Consider the following 23,087-nt stretch of genomic DNA (forward strand, 5'->3'; position numbering starts at 1 on the left):
GAGTCAGTTTTCTCTTCAAACCTACAATGGCTCCCTCTATTATGGTATCTCTCTCTCTCTCTCTTTTTTTTTTTTTTTTTTTTTTGCTCTAGTCAATACTCCCCCCTCTCAATCTTCCTGGTCCCACGTGTTCTCCTCTCTTCCCATTCTCTTTCTCCTAACTCCCTCTCCACTCACTGCCCCCAACCCCCCCCAATATGCTCAGGAGATCTTGTCCCTTTCCTCGTCTGTGAAGTACCTTATATGAATCTCTTAGAATCCTCCTTGTATCCTAGTTTCTGCGGCAGAGAGAATTATAGGCTCCGTGTCTAAAATCCATATATGAGCAAGTACGTACCATGTTCCTCTTTTTGTGACTGGGTTACCTCACTCAGGATGGTTTCTTCAAGTTCCATCCATGGGAGTATAGCTCAGTGGTAGAGCGTTTCACTCCAAGTCATGACACCTTCAACCTGGCCCGGACCAGGGATGGAGGCAGGCGCGCCTGCTCCAGCTGGTCAGCAGGGGGCGCTCGAGGCCCCGAGCCGCGAAGGCCTGCGGACGGCGGCTCCAGATCGCGCGTGCGCGCCTCGCTCCCGGGCTTCGGACCCGGAACGTGTGCGCATGCGCGGCGGAGCCAAAGCGCTGGCGTGCCCGGAGCGATGGCTGCAAAGAGTTTCTCGTCCCGGCTCGGGGCCTCGCGGCGGTTTCTGAACGGCTTCTTGGCCGGGGCGGTGGTGGGCGCCGCGGGAGCGGGGCTGACGGCGCTGCAGTTCCTCGGGCATCGGGACGCCACGGAGCCGGATCCGGAGCGGGAGCCGCACGGTAAGTCTCCGGGTTCACGCGTCACCGCCCCGAGCTGAGACTCGCAGCACGGTGCTTGCTACAGAGCTGGCCTTCAGTAAGTGTCTCAGTTTCTCTTCCTGTTGCAGTGGCACAAACAGCCACACAGCCACACAGTGCCCGACGAAGGCAGCGTGAGGGAGGGGTTGGTTTGAGCTCCAGTTCGGGGCGGGCTCGAGGCAGCTGGCCACATGGCTTCCACGATCAGGGCGCGGGGAGGGACGCGAGCCGCTGCTCGGCCCCTGTGTGGGATTCCCAGCCAGGGACGGCCCCGCCCGCAGTTAAGCTGGGGGTCCCCACATCAACGAATACAGCCTTGGTCAGCCCCCTCCCCACCCCATAGGCATACCCAGAGGCGTGTCTCAGGTGATTCTAGATTCTATCACATTGACAGCGTTAACCATCACTGCAAGTTTGTGTGAGGAGTGACTGCCACCCAGTCTTCAGTATGTAAATCCTGTGTTCCCGGGGCGCCCGCGGGCCCAGCCCATCCTAGTTCACTCCCAGCAACCTGCTTCTTTGACACTTGCTGTTGTATCAGGGGCTGGTGCCTGGCAAGGCATGCCGAGTAACCGGTTGTTTTCCATTAGGAGAAAGTACCAGTTTCCCAACCTCCCCGCAGCCCAGCTGTAGTCTATCCTTGTATTAAGACATTGGGGGAAGCGTCAGTGAGTGAGGGATGGTTTGGGTTCTTTCTTTTTTTGAGTCAAGGTCTCACGATGACCCAGCCAGGCATCAAACTTGTTGGAGTAACAGGTAGGTGTGTGCTCCCACTCAGGGAGCTATGGTCTTTAGGAAAACTAAAATGAATAAGCTTGGCAGATGAGATATCATGATGATGAAAAACTAAAATTATGGCCATTTTTGTCTCCTTCATTATGAACACTTTTTTTTTTTACCAGTGACTAATAGCTAGTTTTTCCTTTGAGGTCTTCTTATAGTTTGAGGTGCAGACAGATTTGGAAAACTGCTAGGATCGGGTCCTTGTTTCTTTTTGGTACCAGGAATTGAAGCTAGGGCCTCTAGTAATGCACAGGTCTGTCACTGAGCTATGCTCTGCCTCTGCCCTGCATACCTCCTGCCAGGCCCTTATTTAAAAGTTATCACTGAGTGTGGTAGGTGGAGGTAGGCCTTCCTGGCCACCGAGTGAGTTCCCAGTTAGCTTGAGCAATGTAGTGAAACTGTTTCAAAGTCAGAAGTAAAGGACTGGGACTGTGGCCCTACTGGAATTCTTGTCTATTGTGATCAACACCTTGAGTTCATTCCCCAGCTTCAAAACCAAATACACACCACGGAGTTGAAGCTTATTGTGAATACACAATGTAGGCAGGTGAGGATTTTACTAAACACTACTTTCTTTGACTTAATAATTGCAAAAATGAGGTCTGTTTGATTAGACCCTTCTTCGGCTCTTCAGCCCTGGTAATCAATGGCTCCCTGGTGAGACCTTTGAGCCATATGCTTTTAGATATCCTTGTTGTCTTTGTAATCCTTTGTTCACTACTTGTTTTTTTTTTTTCTATTCACTCCCCCTCCTTTTTTTTCTTTTCTTTTTTTTTCTTTCTTAGAATCTGCAGAAAAAGTTGTCTTGGAACAATTTGGATTTCCTTTAACTGGAACAGAGACCAGACGTTACACTAATCATGCCTTGTCCTACGATCAGGCAAAACGGGTGCCCAGATGGGTCCTTGAACACATATCCAAGGACAAGATCGTAGGTAGGTGGTTGGAACAGAGTGCGGATGCCCATGGAAGGGCCCCAAGTTTAGAGAAAGGGGCCTGTTGGTGATATTTTCGCCCTCTGCACCTCACGGCACACCCTGAAAATAGTGCTTGTTTTGCTCCCTGATTAAATGGATCAAGCTTAGTATCCAAGGAGCCCAAGACCCTTCAAAGCTGTTCCAGGGTTGAGAACATCTGTATTTCAACACTTGAGTTTCTAGGCTCCGTCGTAAAGAGATGCAGTGAGCGCCATCTTTCCCTCAGCAGGTGTGTTTTAAACACCCGCTAAGTGTGATTGCTCGGTGCTGCAAAGCTGTGGGGTGTAGCCGCGACTCTACTCTGCGGTCTGTAGTCCCATGGCATTTTATTTATCTAATTCTTTTATGTATTTATTCATTTTGTCTTTTTCCCGAGATGGGGTTTCTCTGTGTAACAGCCCTGGCTGTCCTGGAACTCACTCTGTAGGCCAGGCCAGGCTGGCCTCGAACTCAGACCTGCCTGAGAGTGTGGGCCACCACCTTCCAGGGAATCCGGTTGGCCTGTCAGATAATGATGAGCCTGTGATAAAGATTACTAGCTACCTTTCTGGAAGAATGGATTGCAGGTCAGGATAGTGTCACTAAGGGACACTGCGGAATGTGCTAGAGGTGACGCAGGAGATGGTTTTGTTTCTCTGACAAAGCGGACTGAGGATCCGATGGATGGGAGTTACTCAGGCTTGGGTAGGGTGGGCCGCGGGATTGGAGAAGAGCCTTTCTGGCAGGAAGAAGCAGTTGTGGAGAAGACCTTGTGCATTGGGGGGGGGGGGGGGGGTTGTCCTACGGAAGGCCCAGAGTGGTGCAGCATGCACAGTGAGGCTGGAGGCTGCCGGGTGTGACGTCTGTTCACGTGTCCTCCGTGGCTTGGAAGAGTCTTTAGTCAACATCACCAGCTCTTGATAATGAATGTCAAATTGGTTTCCAGGTAGGTTTATCTCAGTTTATGCTGCTGTTATCGAGTGTCCGGTTCCAGCCTTCGCCTGTAATGAGTGTTGTTAAGCTTTCCGAGTCTAATAGCTGACTTTATTGTCAGTGAGAGGTGGTATTTTGTGAACTATTCTTTCTCTGTAACTTGAGGTGGTGGTGGGGTTTGTTTTTTTATTTTTTATTTTTCCATGATAGGGCCTCATGTATCCATGCCTGGCCTTAAACTCTTAGAGACCTTACATTCCACCTCCTGAATGCTAGGGTTAAAGATGCATGCTACCACACTTGGCTTGGGGTAGTCTTTAAAACTGTGTTGCTGGGTGTGGTGGTGAACACCTTTAATTTTAGGAGAGGCAGGTGTGTTTGGGAATTCAAGGTTAGTCTCTATAAGGAGGAGTTCTCAGCCAGCTAGGACTACACTATGAGACCCTGCCTCAAAATATAAGTAACAAAAATAAATTGATGGTACAGTAACTCTTTACTATCTTTACTATACACACAAACACACACACATTTTGCTATAGTTTTTTTTTTTTTTAAGGCATGATGTAGGCCAGGCTAGCCTCAGGTTATCAATCTATCTATATCTAGCTGAGGATAACCTTGGACTCCTGCCTTCTAAGTACTGGGATCACAAGGGTGCCCCACCACATCCCACTTACCATGATAGTTTCATTCCTATTTGTGATTTACCATTGGATGTAAGGTCTGTGTATTATTTCTCTTTAAAATGTGTGCCTTGAGGCTGGCGGGCAGCTCAGACTATAAAGGCGTTGTTGCACAAGGCTGACCTGAGTCTCAGAGCCAACATGAAAGCAGAAGACAACTAACTCCACAAAGTTGTCCTTTGTCTTGAGCATTCTTGCTTTGTGTGGCATGGGAACACACACACACACAGGCGCGTGCGTGCACATGCACACAATGATTAAGAACACATGCTGTCTGTGAGGATTAAAATGCTAATATCAGGATTCACGTATGCCTCCCCAGGACATACAAAACCTAGTAGCGTAGCAGGGACCTCAGAACGTACTTGTTAGAGGAAACCATTGCAGCCGTTGACAGTTGATCCTAATTTCTGTGAGCGTGTGCATGTGTGTGCATGATCTTGAGAGTGGACCGCACTGGCCCACTGTGTGTGCAGGGTAGAGGACAACCTCAGAGTTAGTTTCCCTGGTTTTCACCTTGTTTGAGACATCGTTTCTTGTTTGTCCCTGTTTCCAGCCTAGTTTGCCTCCAGCTTCGGGAGATGCTCCTGTTGTCGGAGCTGGGATTGCAGATGTGTGTTCCCACATCTGGCTTTACATGGCTCCTCAGGATCTGAACTCGGGTCCTCGTACTTGGCATCAAATCTTTACTCTGCTGTCTCCGTACCCTCTAACTCTAAATTTATATCCCACAAGCTCATTCGATTTATACTCGAGCGTAATAAGGTGAAATAATGGAATAATTTTAATTTTACTCACTTTATCCTGCTGTTGTGATTATTTTGAGAGGTGTAAGGAAATCAGTGCCTTCCCCGTTATAAACCTCATGAGTGGGGTAGTTTTGAGGTGGTAAAGTACAGCTAACTCTATTGATTTATAAACACTGTCCCAATCATTTTTCTGTGCTGTGGAGAAACGCCATGGCCAAGGCAACTCTTACTAAAAGAAAGCTCTTAGTTGGGGCTTGCTTACAGTGTCAGAGGGTGAGGGTGCTGTCTTCCTGGGGAGTGCGGCTGCAAGCATGCAGGCATGGTGCTGGACAAGTAGCTGAGAGCTACCTTTTGACCTGCCTGAGCTTAGCCCACTCCCAACGAGGCCACGCCCACTCCGAGAGGCCACACCTCCAATCCTTCTAACCCTCCTCAGGACATAGAAGCCTATGGCGGCCACTCTCATTCAAAATACCACTATTTGCAAATACTCGTCCCACTCCGGAATCTGTTTTAGGCGTTCTGGGTGGAGCTCCTACCTGAGATGTTTACTTTGTCATGGCTTCAGAGGCAATAGACAGGATATAAGACATCTTCCTTACCCCTGCTGAGCCTGCCCAGAACAGACTGTTTTGTGTCTATAGTTACCTTTTATCCATTACCTCAGTACAAATGAACTTGTCATGATATAATTTTGTATAACATAGTACACAAGGGTCTACTTTGTTTTCATTGTTGGAGAATTTCATATATGCATATTATGGGTTTGGATCAAGGCTATCCCTGATTCCCTCTCCTTCAGTTTCTTCCCTGTCTCTTTTACCACTATTCAGGTGTTGGTCTTTCTTTCTTTCTTTCTTTCTTTCTTTCTTTCTTTCTTTCTTTCTTTCTTTCTTTCTTCCTTTCTTTCTTTTTTAATGGCTCCCTTTCCCAGACTCACTTTGTGCTGTCAGTATGTGCCTGGGTGTGGGATCATCTATTGGAGTGTGGGTAAGCCCTCAGGGGCAGCATTCTTGAAGAAAACTGAGTCCCTCTCCCAGTAGCCAATGCTCCTCAGTGAAAAGAGGGACTCTGTGACTCCCCTCCCCCCCATTGGGATTTTGTCTGGTTTGATCTTGTGCAAGTCTTGTACGTGCTGTCCAAACCGCTGTGAGTTACACGATGGTACTTTTACACATTTATTTAGTGGGGAAGTTTTCTGTCTCCTTACTGCCTCCTTATTTTCACTGGAGTTCTGTCCAGTATGGTTTTCTTTTAACTGGGAAGTCCAGTGTCAGAGTGTGAGATAGCCTCACTCTAGGAGAAGCATCCTGTCCTAGACCTCAGTGTGAGAAATTCTTCACTATATAAGAAGCATCCTGTCCTACACCAAGCCTTACTCAGGTGAAATATCTGAACTGTTTTAGGAACTTGAGACATGCACGTGGTCCCTGATAACAGCCGCTCAAAGTGATAACTTCACACAGTAGCCAATTTGCCTGCCCTAGGATCCTTTGGTAACCATGTTGTGTTTTTCTTTAGGTGACGCGAACAGAAAACATTGTAAATTCAAGCCTGATCCCAGTGTCCCTTCAACCTTCAGTGCCCTCAATGAGGACTATGTTGGAAGTGGCTGGTCACGAGGACACATGGCCCCAGCGGGAAATAACAAGTTTTCCAGTGTAGGCATACTTTTGAGAGGATGAAGGCGTGTGGCTGGTGATCTAGGAACCAAACCATAAAGCTTGAGAATGTCTGTCTGTCTGTCTGTCTCTTGTGAAAACTAAATTCTAAATGTAAAGGGGGCTGAAAAGCCCCTAGGAGATCAAGCTACCGGTTTTCTCTCACAGAGATCTGCCTGCCTCTGCCTCCCAAGTGCGGGGACTAAAGGCGTACGCCACCAACGTCCAGCTTCTTGTTTAGTTTTGCTTTTCACACCTCTTAAATGAAATTCCTGAAAGTTGACCTTTCTTCCAGAGGCTTAAAGCCAGAATTTACTCTCAAACTTTCTTTGGAGGCTTTTATTCCTTGGAGCTTATAAACATGTTTTTGGATGTTATAAATGGTTAGAAAAGCCAGACACACTGAACTACTTACGTTGTGGCCCTCCTCCTCCTCCTTCTGTGGTACAGGCTGTCCTAGAGCCCGTTTTATGTTGCTTAGGATGACCTCAAGTTCTGGTCCCCTGCTTTCACCTCTGAAGCTCTGGGATGATAGGGATATGACAGCTTTCACCTCTGAAGCTCTGGGATGATAGGGATATGCCACTGTACTCAGCTGATAGTCTTTGTAAGAATCAATTCATTAAATTTTTTTTTTTTGATACAGAGTTAGTCTTTTTAAAAATTATTTTGCTTATATTGTGTGTGTGCGTGTGTTGTATGTGGAAACCAGAGCACAACCTTGTAGAGCTCTCTCCTTTGGTCTTTATGTCACCCCTGGGCACGAAGTCGGGGTAACAGGGTTGTGAGGTTGCTACCCCTCACTTCCACCTGCTGAGCAGTCTCACTGGCCCTGGGGTGGTTCTTTTGCACAGTGACGGGTTTGTCTGTCTTTGTTAATCTAAGGAAGTATCAGTGGGTCGGGGAGGTAGATGGGTTTGCTGATGTGAGGACTACTGATGAGTAGTCCTGCAGTCACCGATGTTAGAGAGAGCCAGGGTGTTAATACGGGGCTGCCTGCATCTGCTTGTGGAGCTGTAGAAGGGAAAGCATGCTAGAATAATACGCTGTTTTTTTTTTTTTTTTAATTTCTTTCACAGAAAGCCATGGCTGAAACCTTTTACCTCTCCAATATTGTGCCTCAGAATTTTGATAATAATTCTGGCTATTGGAATAGGTAGGTGTGGATGGTGGGTGGTATGACGAGATTGTTGACGTTTTATGTGCTGTCTCTCTTGCTCTTCAGATGCCCTCCTGGCTGGAAGGCCAGTTTTGGCTGTATTTGGGAGTACAACCCTCTACGGGAGAACAGATTTCAAAACGTAGCCTGCCTCTTCGGTGGTTTGCTCCTGCGCCAGTCGGGTTTGGAGAGAAACTACCCCAGATAATGCTCCTCATAGTAACTGAGCAGCGTGTCGAGGGAAGACGCTTCGTTTGTTCTAAGCTTCCTTTGGGAGGCACTGTTAGTTGCCCTCCAGTTTGGGATTCTTCTTCCGCAACCTTGAAAGCTCTGGGCTGACAGGTGCACCACCGCACCTGCCTGTTTTTGAGCTTTGTAAGAGAAAAGTTTTGGTGTGTTACAGCTCAGCACGGCCATTAACCATTTTAGTGGTAGAAACCAAAGCATCTGAGCCTTCTGCTGCCTTCTGACATTGCTAAGTTTTGTCAGGCCGTCTCACCAGGCGTCTGGGACCAGCACTGGCTGAGGTTGTTTCAGGCAGGTGTGCTTGTCCTATGTAATACTTTATGGTTCCAAATAAGGCCAGGGGTGTAGTTCATTGATGGACTACTTGTTTCAGGTGGGCTGGGACCATGGCTTCCATCCCTACTACCAGGAAACCGAAAGCAAATAAAGGAAAGGCAGGGAGTAGAGCTGGGGTGATGGCTTCCCCATTTACATCCGTGCAGGTAACGCACACATAAAACCAGAAGTAAGTTTTAAAAAAAGTAAACCTTAAGACTATTCCCTGCACTTAAAAGCCCAGGGGCCATAGGGGCGGCTCAGTGGTTAGGGGCTGCTGTTGCTCTGGTTCTCAGCCTCCGTACCGGCTAGCCCGCAGCCGTGTGCCATGCCAGCCCCCTCCAGGGGCCTCTCACACCTCTCCTGGCCCCTGTGACACCTGCACCCATGCGCTCCTGTGCAAACACAGACACATGAAAACCACGAAAGGAATCTGTAAAGACACCTGTAGTTACCAGTCACGGTACATCTGTGCTCTAACCCTACCACCTGCTCAGATGGTAAATTATATTTTTAGGAGAAAAGAATTGTTTAAAAATGTAACCTACAATGCTGTTATTGCACTTAAAAAAATTAACAGTAACTCTTTAGTAGCGGCTTTACGGGGTTCAACCCCCCCCCCCCAGTGCCTTGTTGCTGTTGGGATCCAGTTAAGGTTGAAATTCAACTCATGGATCCTTTCACTCCCCTGTAGAACTTTTCCTTACAACCCGTTAGAGCTCTGGGGTGTTTCTCTTACCCCTTCCCATGTTGCGTTTCTGATTGCACACCTATGGGAGCCTTTCACCTTTTCCCGAGGGAGATCTTGTAGGGAGGAGAGCTGCACTTCGAAAGAAACCGAGAGGAATGATGACAAGGGTTGCCATCTCCTTCAGACCTCGCGTCCAAGTGCAGTATAAAAAGTGCACATCACTGCCATGTTGATGGTTGCGTTGTGGACCTCCATCTCTGTCCCTGGAGATAGATAGCTGCCGCATGGGGCGGCCAGAACCCAAGAGCTCCTTGTGTTAAGCTAGTTAGGGAATGAGTCCCTGTCCCTAGTATCTTTAGCCTTTTAGGAAGGATACATTCTGGTGACTAGCGTCAATAGAATGATTGTTTGGTTCCAGCAGTCTTTCATAATAACATGTTCTAGAAATAGCCGAGACTTGGGGAATTGCAGTTAGCTTTTGACTTTTACTGGCAAGTGTAACTCTTACCTTCAGCTTCAGATGGGATGAGCTTACATAGCTACAGTCTCGATACTGTGTAGCCTTGGCTGGCCTGGAACTCCACAAGACTGGATACAGATCCTCCTGCCTCTGCCTCCTGGGTATTCAGATCCTCCTGCCTCTGCCTCCTGGGTGCTGGGACTAAAGGCGTGCACCATCATGCCTGCTTTGATATATTTTTAACAATAGTTTGAAGTTCAAAAGACTGCTTTAATTTTTGTTTTTGTTGTTTTGTTTTTCCAGACAGGGTTTCTCTGTGTAGCTCTGGCTGTCCTAGAACTCACTTTGTAGACCCTGCTGGCTTTGAACTCAGAGATTCACCTGCCTCTGCTTCACAAGTGATGGGATTAACGATGTGTACCACCACCTCCTGGCTTTAAATTTTTTAGACAGGGTCTCACTGTGTAGCCTTAACTGTTCTGGAACTCTGTAGACCAGATTAACCTTGAACTCATAGAGATCCAATTGCTTCTGCCTCCTTGGTGCTGGGACTAAAGGTGCGCCACTATGAGTATCCCTAAGTTAATTTCTTACATGCTATATCTTGGTGTCTTTCCTAGGGACTGGGTGGCTTGCTTCTTTCTTACATGTGTGCCTGCGAACATGCAACATATTTTGATTTGTTTTTCAGAATAGAAATGTATTGTCGTGAGCTGACGGAGAGATTTGAAGATGTTTGGATAGTATCGGGACCTTTAACCTTACCGCAGACAGGAAGTGATGGAAAGAAAGCAGTTAGTTACCAGGTAAGAACTTGTAACGTTTATGCTTTTGTTGTTCTTCAGTGCTCTGCTTCTTAGTTTCCTTTATTCAGCATTGTTTATCCAGCACCTGTTAGGATCACAGGAGTAGAGGATACAGTGATGGATAACAAACAGTCTTTCTCTTCAAGATGCTTAGAGTTAAAGGGAGACATTCAAAGGCACAAAAGACTAACTTCCGCTGTGGAAGTGGAAGTCTTGAGCATTTTACAGCGGTGCATTAGCGGGGCTGAGTGTTTTTTTTTTTTTTTTTTTTTAAAGATTTATTTACTGTGTATAAAGTGTTCTGTCTGCATGTATCCCTGCAGGCCAGAAGAGGGCACCAGATCTCATTACAGATGGCTGTGAGCCACCATGTGGTTGCTGGGAATTGAACTCAGGCCCTCTGGAAGAGCAGCCAGTGCTCTTAACCTCTGAGCATCTCTCCAGCCCCCGGGGCTGAGTGTTTTTCCAGCACTCTGTCACTGGGTCTCTCCATGGGGAGGCACCCCGAGGACAGTGCCAGGACGATGGCACTGTGTGCTCCATGCAGTGCAGGGAGAGAGCTGGAGACGTATTTGGAGGGTCACTTAGCTTTGGGGGTAACACAGGTATCTAGTAAATGCCGGCCAGCTTAAACCTTCAGAGTCTGACTTCGGGCTTTGGAAGCAGCCGGAGAGCAAATGAGCAGACTTGGGGCGCCCTGCACGTGGCTGTGCTCGCTGTCGAGGCCAGATGTGCCGCGCATGCGCAGTGTCAGCACCTCCTGCTTTCACCCGGGTTCCCGGGGCAGCCCACCTCACCCTCCTTTAAAGACACTGCGGCTTCTTTTGGTCACAATGGCCGGTCGTTCTTAATGGCGGTGAAGGAAGGCAGAAGAATTTGTCCTGTAGACTAATTCATTTCAGCTTTCTCTTCTGACCAAATTGCTAATTTAACTTTAGTATTTTTAAAGATAATCTTAGAACTTGCCGGATGGTGGTGGCGCACACCTTTAACCCCAGCATTCGGGAAGCACAGGCAGGCAGGTCTGTGAGTTACAGGACATCCAGGGATACACAGAGAAAGCCTGTCTTGAAAATTAAAAAACAAACAAACAAACAAACAAAACAAAGCAACAACCTTAGAACCAAAGTGCTTAGAACAGAATGCCTGTTGTTTTTGTTTCTGGTATAACTATAACTGTTCTTGGCTTTGCCTAGATCCTTTACTCTCATCACCAAAAAGTGCGGTGACTTACAAGCCTGAAATAATTTGAGCTACAGTTTGACTTGTGCTTTGACTTATGAGATTGAGAAAGTAATACAAATAACTTGCTGTGTAATAAAATTTTACTCAGTGTAAAAGGAAAAATTGACTCTTCATTTAGTGTCTTATGTAGTTTTTTCTTTATTGTATCTTTTACTATTTAAAACAATTTTTAAATTTAAATATGTTTTAATCATATTCTTCTCCTCCCCCAAGTTCTTCCAGATCCTCTCCCACTTCCTACCCACCTGACTTTTAAGTTTGTTCTCAAGCAAGAAAAAACCTAATACAACAACCCTCCTCCCCCAAAACCGAGACAGCACCCAAAAAAGATAAAAAACCAAACCAAACCCATATGTATGCATGCTGTTTGTGTTACCTGGGTTGTTCAGATGCAATAGTGAAAAATGTACATTTTAGGTATTGCTTTTCTTACTGGATATGATTTTCTAAACGACAGCTTATAAAAAAAATGTGTGTCCTACTTTGTGCTGAGATGGCTCAGTAGCAGTTATACAGGCTTTTCTGGAAATCATATTTTCTAAAAACCACCTCTTGCTAAATAGCACCAGCACTTTAGAAAAGAGGCTGGTTCCCTCCAGAGTCTCGTAGGGAAAGTACAAAAATGGAACATCTTGTTCCCGAGGCAAGGGAGCCCTCAGATAAATGGACCTCTGCGAAGGACAGAGGGGTGAGCCGGAAGGGCTCCCACTTACCACATCTGGCTAAGTGTATGTAACCCTACGGGGTTGGGCGAGTAAATGCACAGGTTTGCAGGGGACATTCCTGACTGATGTCAGCCAGGGAATTGTCAGCAATGGAAGCCGTACGGAGCATTTTGCAGCCTTCACAGTACCAAGGGATGGAAGCAGAAATCCTCAGTGGGTGCCAGAGTATGGGCAGCAGTTCTTTGGGGAACCTTCCCATAAGTCATTTAATGACCACAGAGGTGAGACATGATGACTTTACCTTCCTAGACAAATGACCGAAGTTTATGTCTCTAGCAGTGTGATGTATGGAGGAGAGAATACCTACCGTTCTGCCCATTTCTGCAAAAATGTCTAATGTTCAGTCCCATTGTGTGGAAATAGCGGGCAGAGCCCAGGGGAGGACCTTTCTTACAGAGAGGGACCCTGTTGCCATCACGGGTCGGGGAACCAGACATTGATGGGGCATGCCCTTCTGTATGCTGAGAATATATGTTTCTCTTATTGGTTGCCGAATAAATGCTGATTGGCCAGTAGCTAGGCAGGAAGGTAGGCGGGGCTACCAGACCAGGAGAATGCTGGGAAGAGGAACACAGAGAGAGTCTCCAGAGAGACACCATGTAGCTGCCAGGGAGAAAGAGGACTGGGCTTCACCGGTAAGCCGAGACCAGGTGAAGATCCGCAGATTAATAGAAACGGGTTAGTAATTAAGAGAGAGCTAGCGGATAAGAATCCTGAGCCACAGGCCCGACAGTTTGTAATTAACATAAGCCTCTGTGTGTTTATTTGTGACTAAATGGCTGTGGGGCCAGGCGGGACCAGGACTTCGTCTACGAGCTGCAGACCTTGAATAACTGAGACAAACCCCATAACATGGTCTTAGAGGCTGCTGGGGGATGTTTGGGGACAGCTGGCTGCGTCTGAGGTTTGGAGACTAGTGGGTTGTACTGGATTTCCTGATTTTGGTACTTGGTCTGTGACTATAAGTGAATGTCTCCGTAAGAGGACAGTGTGTCCTGGAGGATCACGGAGTAGGTCTGTGACTTACGCAAGTGTGCGGGTAACAAAAGAGGACGATGAAGAAATGAAGGAAAATGTTAACAGTCGGTGGGGATGGGCATAGGTGAACAATGGAGTTCTTGGGCATTTACAAAGTCTGTTTGGGATTCAGAACTGAAAAACATAAAGAATAAAAATGCCATGTCTCCCGTCTCAGTTTTCATTACACTGGAACATGTATGTGTTGCTGTCAGCGGCGTGACTTGGCTGTTTGTCAGTGGATGGTGTTTAAGGTGGTCAGTAGCCTGAGGAGTTTCTAGACACCCGGCAGCTCTTCACAGAGACCAGAGTTGTGAGCTCAGGCAGGGGCAGCATCCTGAAGGGTGTATTTTGAGTGATGGTCTTGGTTTTTGTTTTTATCTTAAAGCTTTGTCTTTTTTTTTAAAGATTTATTTAAAAGACTTATTTAAATCTTTTAAAGGATTTTTTTTTTAAAAAAGATTGATTTATTGTTTATTTCTCTAAAGATTTATTTATTTATATAGTGTTCTGCCTTCATGACAGAGGAAGGCACCAGAACTCACCGCAGATGTCTGTGAGCCACCAGGTGGTTGCTGGGAATTGAACTCAGTACCTCTGGAAGACCAGTTAGTGTTCTTAACCACAGAGATATCTCTCCAGCTCCGCTATCCACATTTTTTATTAAGCTTCTAGAGTATACCCGGAATAGATCTTGGCTGCTTCTCCTTCAGAGTAAAAAAGGCAATCAAGAGCTGTAAACAAAGGTTTCTCTGTCCTGGCCCATCCCCAAACTTCTTTTAAATAATCACTCAGGGGCTTAGTATGAATTACAAAATGCTTGGCCCAACAGCTCAGGCTTATTGCTCACTAGCTCTTACCTTTAAATTAACCCATTTCCACTGATCTATGTTTGGCCACGCGTCTCGTGGCTTTACCTGTACATCTTGCTCCTCCAGTTGCTGGCTGGGATCTCCCCAACATCTCCCCTCCTCATCTGAGTTCTCAGTTTGATCGTCCTGCCTGACCTCATCCTGCCTGGCTATTGGTCAAACAGTTGTTATTTTTAACCAGTGAGAGGAATACGTACGTATTCACAGCACACAGAAAGAGCATCCCCCAGCAGAGGGCCCTATAGGAAAGTGAATGGTAAAGGATGGAGGAAGAGGGAGTAGGGGGAGGAAGAAGGACTCCTCACTCGGGTGGGTAACAACTGCGGAGACCTAATTAGAGTGAGGGAAGGCGGGCTCCATGTTCGGGAACAGCGTGACCGATAGCAGCCGGTGGGTTGGGAAAGGCGAGGAGAACCCTGGACACTGGAGACAGGATGCTCGTGCAGGGTTTTGATCCGGAGAACGGTGTAATCCGGTTTACATTTGCAAAACCTAGTTTGGCTAGCTGCGTGTGAGAGGAACAGTTGGGAACAGGAGCTGACAGTCAGGAGCTAGTGGAGCTCCGAGGGAAAATCACTCCAGCACACAGGGTGGTGAGGCGGAGGGTGACTGGGGTTCCCTCAGGGACGGAGGGAGGAGTCTAGTCACGTCCAGTCTGAGAGGATAGCCTGCCAGAGAAGAGCAGCAACAGAGACTCGTGGGGCTTGAGCTTTGTCGTTTTGAGATGTGATGGCCGCTCAGGTGCTGAGTAGGAGAGTGAGTTTAGACCCCCGGACAGGGTTGGTGTCTAGACTGGCTTGGAAGTTGTTAGCACACACACATTCAAAGCCAGGATGAGTACAGGGAGGGCCGTTGGAGGTCCGTACCCTGGTACGGTCAGGCCTCAGCGGTCTGAGGGATATGGTCAAGAGTCAGAAAGTAGGAGGAGAGACGGGTGGCCCGAAGCTGACAGCATATTTGAAGGGAATGGCAGTTTGGTGACAGGCCATTAGCAAACAAATAAGCAGTCTTAGTTATTATGTGGTTAGTACTCTTGGCTTAGGTCCACTTAACCTTAAATTCCCCAGACGCCTTTCCGTATAGCCTCTATTGTGTTATGTTGGGTTCAGCCTCAGTTTCTGGAAGGAGTTTAAAGGAGTCTACAAGACCCAGAAAAGTGAATGACAGGTATTTATTTGGGGAGCACTCGCACAATGATGCTAAATAACCGCTCAGGTCTTCCTGCTCCTGAAGATGCAGTCTCTGCCCTTCAGGATGCTCCAACCACAACCCAAGAGAGTGAGCCAGCCCCTCCTTTTCCTTATAAGCCATGCCCCTAGGATGCAGCCGCCACCTCAAGTCCACTGCTGGCAAAACAAGATGCCACTATAACAGTGTAGGTAAACGTCCTAGTTTTTGCTTACCCTAAAACTCTAGGGATGTGGCTCCAGAATTTACATACCTGACAAGTTCTCCATGGAGTTTTACGTGGACCATAAGGTTTGAGAAGCGTTCCTTTAGAGACTGATAGCTTTGTTCTGCAGGCAGAACAGGGCCCTTGCTTTGGTGGCACAGTACTTGTGCAGGTGGATTTTAACCCACAGGAGCCCTGCTTCTGAGGTCTGCACGGTAAGTTGACGCACGCGTGTTCGCTCTACTGTTTGGCTTGTCATGTGTGTCCATCACATTTATTTTTAGCCCTTTAGGGTGGAGAAAGCCCCAAAGAGTAGAGCAAATCTCTCCGCCTTTAGTGCTCATTGTTTGGAAGGCCTGGGAATGTGTGAGCCCTCAGCACTAGTCTGTGGCATCTATGTGTACGGAAGTTGAGTGTTGACAAGACTCGATCGTCTGGTCATTTAGCTTTATCTTCCTCAGAGACCTGTCTCGTGACTTCTAATTTAATGTACTGATTTTCACTAGTATAATGATGTAGGCTTGGCTAGTTTGGGTGTTATTTTTCAGATCAAACTTGATTCCAACTAAAAATTTAAACCCAGAACTCCTTAGTATATCTGTTAGCATGAGGGCAAGATACCGTCTGTTAGTGATCAAAAAACTGTGCTATTTTAAGAATTTAATTGGCCCCCATCCCTAACCCAAAGATATCTCCAACTGATAACCACATGCAAATGAAAATTTAGTTTTCTGCAAGGGAGTCTCACTGGGAAAACAAACTAATCTTAAGGGTAGGCCGCACGCCCAGCAGTAGACGGTCAACCAATAACAAAAGTCTACTGAAATGTTTGAAGGTTCCCTGTGTGGAACCTGTGTGGGCTTTTAAAGAAATTATCTTTTTTCAAAAAAAAAATTATTTTATTTATGTATTTCTCTCTCTCTTTAGCCCCACAAGTCCTTTGCGCATATGTCTTCTTGTTTTGGGTTTTTATGGGATTCCTGAATGTGCAAGTGAGTGGGTCTCTGAGGTTTATCTGTTTCTTGGGCTCTTTTCCTTCTGTTTTGTCCTTGTGGTAGTTTGAAAGAAGATGCCTCCTGGGCTCAGAGAGTAGCACTGTTAGGAGCTGTGGCCTTGCTGGAGTAGGTGTGTTGTTATTGGAGGGAGTGTGTCATTGGGAGTGGTCTGAGATGCTGGAGCTAGGCCGGTGGGTGTGGCACATTCTTTTTCTACTGTCTGTGGAACCAGGTGTGTTAAATGTTTTCCTTTATAAGAGTTGTCCTGGCATCTCTTCGTAGCAATAGAAGCCCTAAGGCAGCCCTATTCCAGCATCCCTATTCCAGCATCCCTATTCCAGCATCCCTATCCAGCAGCCCTATTCCAGCATCCCTATTCCAGCATCCCTTTTTTAGCATGCTAGCTTTGTTTTATTTTAGAAGCCTATTTTTTTTTTTTTTTTTTAAGATTTCTGTATTTATTATGTATACAGTGTTCTGTCTGCATGTATCCCTGCAGGCCAGCAGAGGGCTCCATGTGGTTGCTGGGAATTGAACTTAGGACCTCTGGAAGAGCAGCCAGTACGCTTAACTACTGAGCCATCTCTCCAGCCTGCCTGTTGGTTTTCTAATGAGAGTCAGAAGAGGTAGATCTGAATGTAAGGGGAGGTGGGAGGAGCTGGAGAGAGAGGAAACCCTAATCAGAATATGTTAGGTGAGGAAACCCCCCCCCCCTTATCTTTTTGTTTTGGAGACAGGGTTTCTCTGCATAGCCTTGGCTGTCTGTGAACCAGGCTGGTCTCAAACTCATAGAGATCCTCCTCAGGCAGGCAGGAGGATCTCTGTGACTTTGAGGCCAGCCTGTTCTATAAAACTACACAGAGAAAATAACAACAAAAAATAATTTAACTGGGCAAAAAGTGTGTTTGTGTGCACGCACAGATGCATATGTAGGCTTGGAATGTCACAAAGGAAAGCACATTTGAGGAAGGGGGCGGGGCTTCGAGGGGGTACGGGGTGGTGGGAAGAGGCATCCCGTGCATCTGCGCAGAAGGGATGAAGGGCTGGGGCCTGGTGGCAGACACCCGAATGTCCAGCCAGCATGTGGGACCTTTTAGAAGCACAGGTCAAGCGTCTGTGTGTCCAGTGGTGTCCTTTGATGCTGTTTGGAAGGGGACACATTGAGCAGCCCGTTGTGCCGAAGGAACAGCGTGCACATCAAGTTCCTCTCCAAGGGGGTGCTTGGCAGTTAGGCATGATGACTCTGAGTCACACACACAGCCGTTTAAGATCTGCTGCTTGTTTCCAGCCTCAGGAGAACACACATGCACAGGCAACATGGGGACCCATGGGTCTGCTGTGCAGGCGCTGCAGCGGGTGCGTCTCGTGCGCTTAGACTTTGGGGACTGAGGCAAATGAGCTGGCCTTAGCGGGAGCCCTGGTTGTACTAGGCATCGTTGAAGCGCCTTGCAACACGCTGTCACCCTGCCTCACTGCAGCCCTAACCCAGCTGTAGCTGTCCTCTTCCACACAAGGAAACTGGATGGTAGGGGGCAAACCCAGGTCATACAGCTCGTGACTGGTCGACAGCGGGAGGGAGATCCAGACGTGGGTCTGTCTGTCCGCACACTTGATGTTCAGGCAGCTTCGTCCTTCGTGGCTCTCAAAGGTCAGTGGTAAAGGGATGACTGAATGCCTGGTACAGGGTATGAGGCCGCCAGTAATGGAGGATGCTGTGGGCGGAGGCCAGGAGCATCTGCTAGCATGCAGAAATTACAGAAAATGGGCCAAGAGGGTTCCTTACAGCCAGGCAGAAATGTCCACTAGAATCTGGGGGAGTGGATCACGGCACCCTAGAAGTGGAGTCCATGTAAGCCCCAGGGAGGGTCAGTAGCAGTGATGTTATCGCAAGTGAGTCATCTGACAGCTCGGATCAGAGTCACCCTTAATGTACTGAGGCTGAGTGTCCGTGTGCTTTCCCTGAGTGTCCGTTCCAGAGAGACCCAGTCCAGACAAGTGAAACACACGCACCTGAAGATTTGGACTTGGACCGTTGTAAAGGACCTGATGAGAGGTGGTATTCGAGCAGTGTCTAATAGCCTGCCCATCACTGAGGAGCCGCAATTTGGATTTCTGCCAGTTACTCATAGGGAGGGAGAAAATCGGAAATCTGTCCCGGGAATCTGGGAGTCTAGGGAGTTGGTTCATCTATACATCTGCCGCTGCCTGGAACAGTCGTCCGGTTTGAGCTGCCTTAGCAGGTGTCTGCTGGCTTTGCCGGTGACACAGGTCTCACCAGCTCACCAGCGTTCCTGTTGACCTCACTTCCCGTTTTCCAAACTGCCAACGTGTGTTTCTTTCATGTGATTGACATCTTAAGGGCTTTGTCTCTTGTGTGTCCCAGCAGTTTTATTTTTGGTTTGACTTCCTTATCTTATTGGGAATGGTGTCATTAAATGCATTTATCTTAGGGACTTTGCGACGCAGTAAGTCTGTGGCATAACAAATAGCAGGCCGAGCCTGTATTGTTTCTTGCCAGCTTTTTCTGGAACTGGGGGCACTTTGTGGCTATGGTGGGGATAAGTTGTTGTTTCTGTCTCTTGGAAGGAAGGAAGGAAGGAAGGAAGGAAGGAAGGAAGGAAGCAAGCAAGCAAGCTCCGGGCAGTATGTCGGAAATAACAGACTTAGATGTGAGTCCATCTTACAGCTGTTGTGTGTGTTGTATTTCCGGTCACTCCCAGATGGTTGATATTCAGGTTTTGTTAGCCTTGAGAAGAGTTCAGGGTTCCTGAGCATTTTAATAGCAGTGGAGATCTCCTCTGTGAAGTGTTTTTTTTTTTTTTTTTTTAAATGCCAAATCTTGTGTGAAAAGGTTTGTTGCTGATGTACTGATATTAAAGCTTGGTCTGTGTTAAGCCATATAGAAACCCTTTGTCCGCAGTCATTTGTGTTCAACTTGATTTCTCCTTCTGAAACCCGCTGTGGCCTCTAACTTGTCTAATCTTGCTGGAGCCCGTGTTTTCCCACTATCCCTCTGCAAAACCTGTCTTTTGAATGACATCCTCTATAAAAAAATAATTTGTTTTTTTTTTTTTTTGTTTTGTTTTTTTTAAATCAGTCTTGGGGATTTTGAAATCTTTTTTTGTTACTGTTTTGAGCAGGGTCCCGTTTAGTTAGTCCAGGCTGTCCTTGAACCCCTGTCCTCCTGTCTGTACCTCTCAGGCTTCTGGGGTTGTACATGTATACCATCATACCCTCCTCTTCCTCCTCTCTCTCTCGGGATACACTATATAGCCCTAGATGACCCCAAACTCACACTCAGTAATCCCCCTGCCTCTGCCGCTCATGTGCTGGGATTAAAGGTGTGTGCTTTTGTTTTGTTTTTCTTCCTTAACTGTTGTCAACAGTCGGTTCTGTGAGGGCATTTGTGGATTGCTGGTGCTGTTTGTGCAGGAAGAAAGGAGACTGGTTGTGAGTTGCAGCTTATGTCAACTGAACCTTGTGCATCCTAGGAATATTTTCTCCAACTAAGAAAACTTACGTGTATTGCTGAGTTACCTATAAGGAAGAGAACCCTGCGTTATTTAAGATTATTTGTGTCTCTCTTTGTTGGTCTTGAGATAGGTTTTCTCTGTGTAGCCCTGGCTGTCCTGGAACTCGCTCTGTAGACCAGGCTGGCCTTGAACTCAGAGATCCACCTGCCTCTGCGTCCTGCGTGATGGGATCAAAGGTGTGTGACAGTGGGCTTTGGAATTTCCAAGCAGGCATCTTTGAGATGTGCTGAGTGCAAAGTAGAGGGACTCTGGGCAAGATAACAAGTTGATTTCATTTTCTACTTACTGTAGGGAAGGCTGTGATCGAAGAGTCCCATGTTACAGTCCTGAGCTGGGCCGCGTCGCAGCTGAAGGTAGAGGGCTGCTGGGCTTGTCCGAGGCCCTCATGACAGCAGCACTGAGTGAGGTCCTTTAGCTAGTGTGAGTTTAAAAGATCCAAACATCGCCATGAAGCGAAGCCGTGAAATGTAGGAAGATGTCAGACGTTAATCCTTTTGCTGGAATTGAAGGAACTCAGTTAGAAGTTGTGGTTGGCAGCCACTGAACGTGGCTGGTTAAATATCTGTCTCTGAAAGTAGCCATTTGTTTGTGGACGAGGAGTCTTTGAGGTAGAAATACTGAAGTGAATGTGGAAGACTCCAATATGGCCTTGGAGGGTCTCATGCTGTGGTGCAGTGGCACGGAAATCCCACCAGGTGGCACCAAGAATCTGCTTACCCACCGGGTCCCCAGCCACTGTGAAGCCTTTGAAGCCTTTTCCAACTTGTATCCCCCCTTGTGATTCTGGCTCCATGGTCGCCATACCCTTAGTTCTGGTTCCAGACTTAGTCTGGTTCTGCTTGTAGGGTAAGCTGTGGCATTGGCTCCCCCTTTAGCCCCTCCCTTTTCCTTTTAAAATGAGACACATAGTCCAGGCTGGCCTCGAGCTCCCTACATGTGCGGCCAAGGGTGACCTTGGACTTCTGATCCTCTTGCCTTCACCTGAATGCTAGGACTACAGGCTGCTCCACCACACCCAGTTTATGTGCTGGAGGGTCAGTGCCAGGTTCTGGACCCTTGAGCATGGTTGGTTAGCATCTCTGGGGAATCCGTGAAGCAGGTGTGAACGTACAGTAGCTTCCCTTCTCATCCCTTTTGCTTGGTGGAGCTCGCTTGTCCTTGTTGCACAAGTCCACTCTTAGGAATAAGAGTTTTGAACCTATGGACAGCGCGGTTTTATAAACCTCGCTCTGTACTGAGCCCAGCCAGCTGCTTTCAGTATGATCAAAGACTTCCCTGAAGTCCTGTCGTTGCTTGTGGCCATGTGTGATAGACAGTAGGTGGCTATGGAGTTCTGGGCGGTGTGCGTTGTGGATCGGATTTGTAAAAACCAGAAAAGAGTCCTTTTTGGCTCCGATCGCTGCCTCATTTGGGCTTCTGACGGGGCACCTGCGGGCAGAACTGTGTGATCGGGGCGAGGCCTACCGACTGAAGGCAGGGCACAGAGGAAGGCGCACTGCAGTCATGCTCACCCGGCTTCTGCCATTTTGTGGGGGACCATTAAGTAAGTGGACGCTTTTGTTTTTTTAGGCAATAGATGAGGGTTTTACGCATGTTGGAAGGACGTTTGAAGAGGCTTCATAATGTTATTTCAGCAGTACGGCCAACCTCCACAGGCAGCTTGCTTTCTCTGACCCTGCCTTGCTCACTATGTACCTACCTTTCCCAAGGGTCTGACTGGACAGTGTAATCTAGAAGTTCAGGGTTTGGTAGTCCAGCAGCATTTGAAACTAAGCAAAAGCAGGTGAATGCACTCAACTTGAAAACATCTGGAAAGTTCTGTCGATAATGGTAGCCGGCTGCTTCTTCAGAGTTTGTCTATTGTTTCTTGGTAAGTTTGCTAACCCAGGGCCATTTTTATCGTGAGAGCTGGGGATGCTGAGGTCAGCAGTTTTGACCTCTTCTGTGTAGAGCATCAAATCAGAAGCTCTGGTCAAGAGATGAAGAGGAAATGGCAATTTTCCCCCCCACTGGAAGGTCAGTGTTTGCTCTGGGCACCTCCTCGGTCCTCTTCCGCTGGGTAGCATTGTTCTAAAGACCGGTTAGAACCGGCCTGCTTCGTACGCGTCCTGTTGAGTCTCTTACACTATGCTTAGCAGTTGGACCATGATGCATTGGGGTGCACTGAGACTGTTCACGAGAGCTTTTCTGGGAATGCATCTGAGATGTTGTGGGGACAAAACCCTGGAAACCGTTGGCACAAATCTGTGCCACTAACCGGGCTGCTTTGTTTTTAGGTGATCGGTGAGGACAATGTGGCAGTCCCCTCACATCTTTACAAGGTGATTCTGGCCCGCAGGAGCCCGGAATCTACTGAACCGCTGGCATTGGGAGCCTTTGTGGTGCCAAATGCGGCCATTGGGTTCCAGCCCCAGTTAACTGAGTTCCAGGTGAGCCTCCAGGACCTAGAAAAGATGTCAGGCCTGGTGTTTTTCCCCGGTTTGGACAGAACCAGCAACATCCGGAATATTTGCTCTGTGGATACCTGTAAGCTCCTGGGTTTCCAGGAGTTCACCCTGTACCTGAGCACGAGGAAGATTGACGGAGCCCGGTCCGTGGCCAGACTGGAGAAGGTCCTGGAAACTCTGAAGAGCTCGGGGGTGGAACCTGACGATTACTTCCTGAGTCGCTATGAGAAGAAGCTAGAAGAACTGAAAGCCAAGGAGCAGGCGGCGGACCCCCAGCTGGAACAGCTGTCCTAGTCTGGGAGTGCGGAGCACCTGCAATGGACAGGCATGCCCTCTCCAGGCAGCTGCATCGTAATGACGGAATCCTGACTACAAATCTCCCCAGACACTCACCGGCTCGAGCCCAGTGTTGCTTCCTTTCGCTAGGATCTGAGCTGGTGGGGATGGCTTGTAGAATGTCTTCTCTCTTACCCTGTCCACACACACTGGGCGGTTTACTCCCTGCTTCTCTTCTCATGACCCTGATGTCCTCCCATCCGCCTGGCTGAAGCTTTTCCTCGTGCACTCTGTGTGCAGGGCCAGACAGTGAAGCGAGC

General features: G+C 47.7%; 1 protein-coding gene across 1 annotated transcript; it reads left to right on the forward strand.

Annotated features, from left to right (window-relative positions):
• The first annotated feature begins 641 nt into the window (after positions 1-641).
• Positions 642-22,881, forward strand: Exog (exo/endonuclease G). The gene is made up of 6 exons (XM_051202332.1): positions 642-804; positions 2,391-2,540; positions 6,448-6,587; positions 7,667-7,743; positions 10,150-10,264; positions 22,321-22,881. The coding sequence occupies exons 1-6, from the start codon at positions 642-644 to the stop codon at positions 22,783-22,785; spliced, it is 1,110 nt and encodes a 369-aa protein (XP_051058289.1). The 3' UTR covers positions 22,786-22,881.
• Positions 22,882-23,087: the final 206 nt, after the last annotated feature.

The sequence above is a fragment of the Phodopus roborovskii genome, unplaced genomic scaffold, assembly GCF_943737965.1.
Source record: "Phodopus roborovskii unplaced genomic scaffold, PHOROB, whole genome shotgun sequence".
Classification (NCBI taxonomy): Eukaryota; Metazoa; Chordata; class Mammalia; order Rodentia; family Cricetidae; genus Phodopus; species Phodopus roborovskii.

What these genes read in the sequence shown, in the direction of transcription:
- Exog (XM_051202332.1), top strand. Translation starts at nt 642, where the DNA reads ATGGCTGCAAAGAGTTTCTCGTCCCGGCTCGGGGCCTCGCGGCGGTTT. An exon ending in AATTCTGGCTATTGGAATAG is followed by an intron (nt 7,744 to 10,149) that starts GTAGGTGTGGAT and finishes TTTGTTTTTCAG; the next exon opens with AATAGAAATGTATTGTCGTG. An exon ending in AGAAAGCAGTTAGTTACCAG is followed by an intron (nt 10,265 to 22,320) that starts GTAAGAACTTGT and finishes CTTTGTTTTTAG; the next exon opens with GTGATCGGTGAGGACAATGT.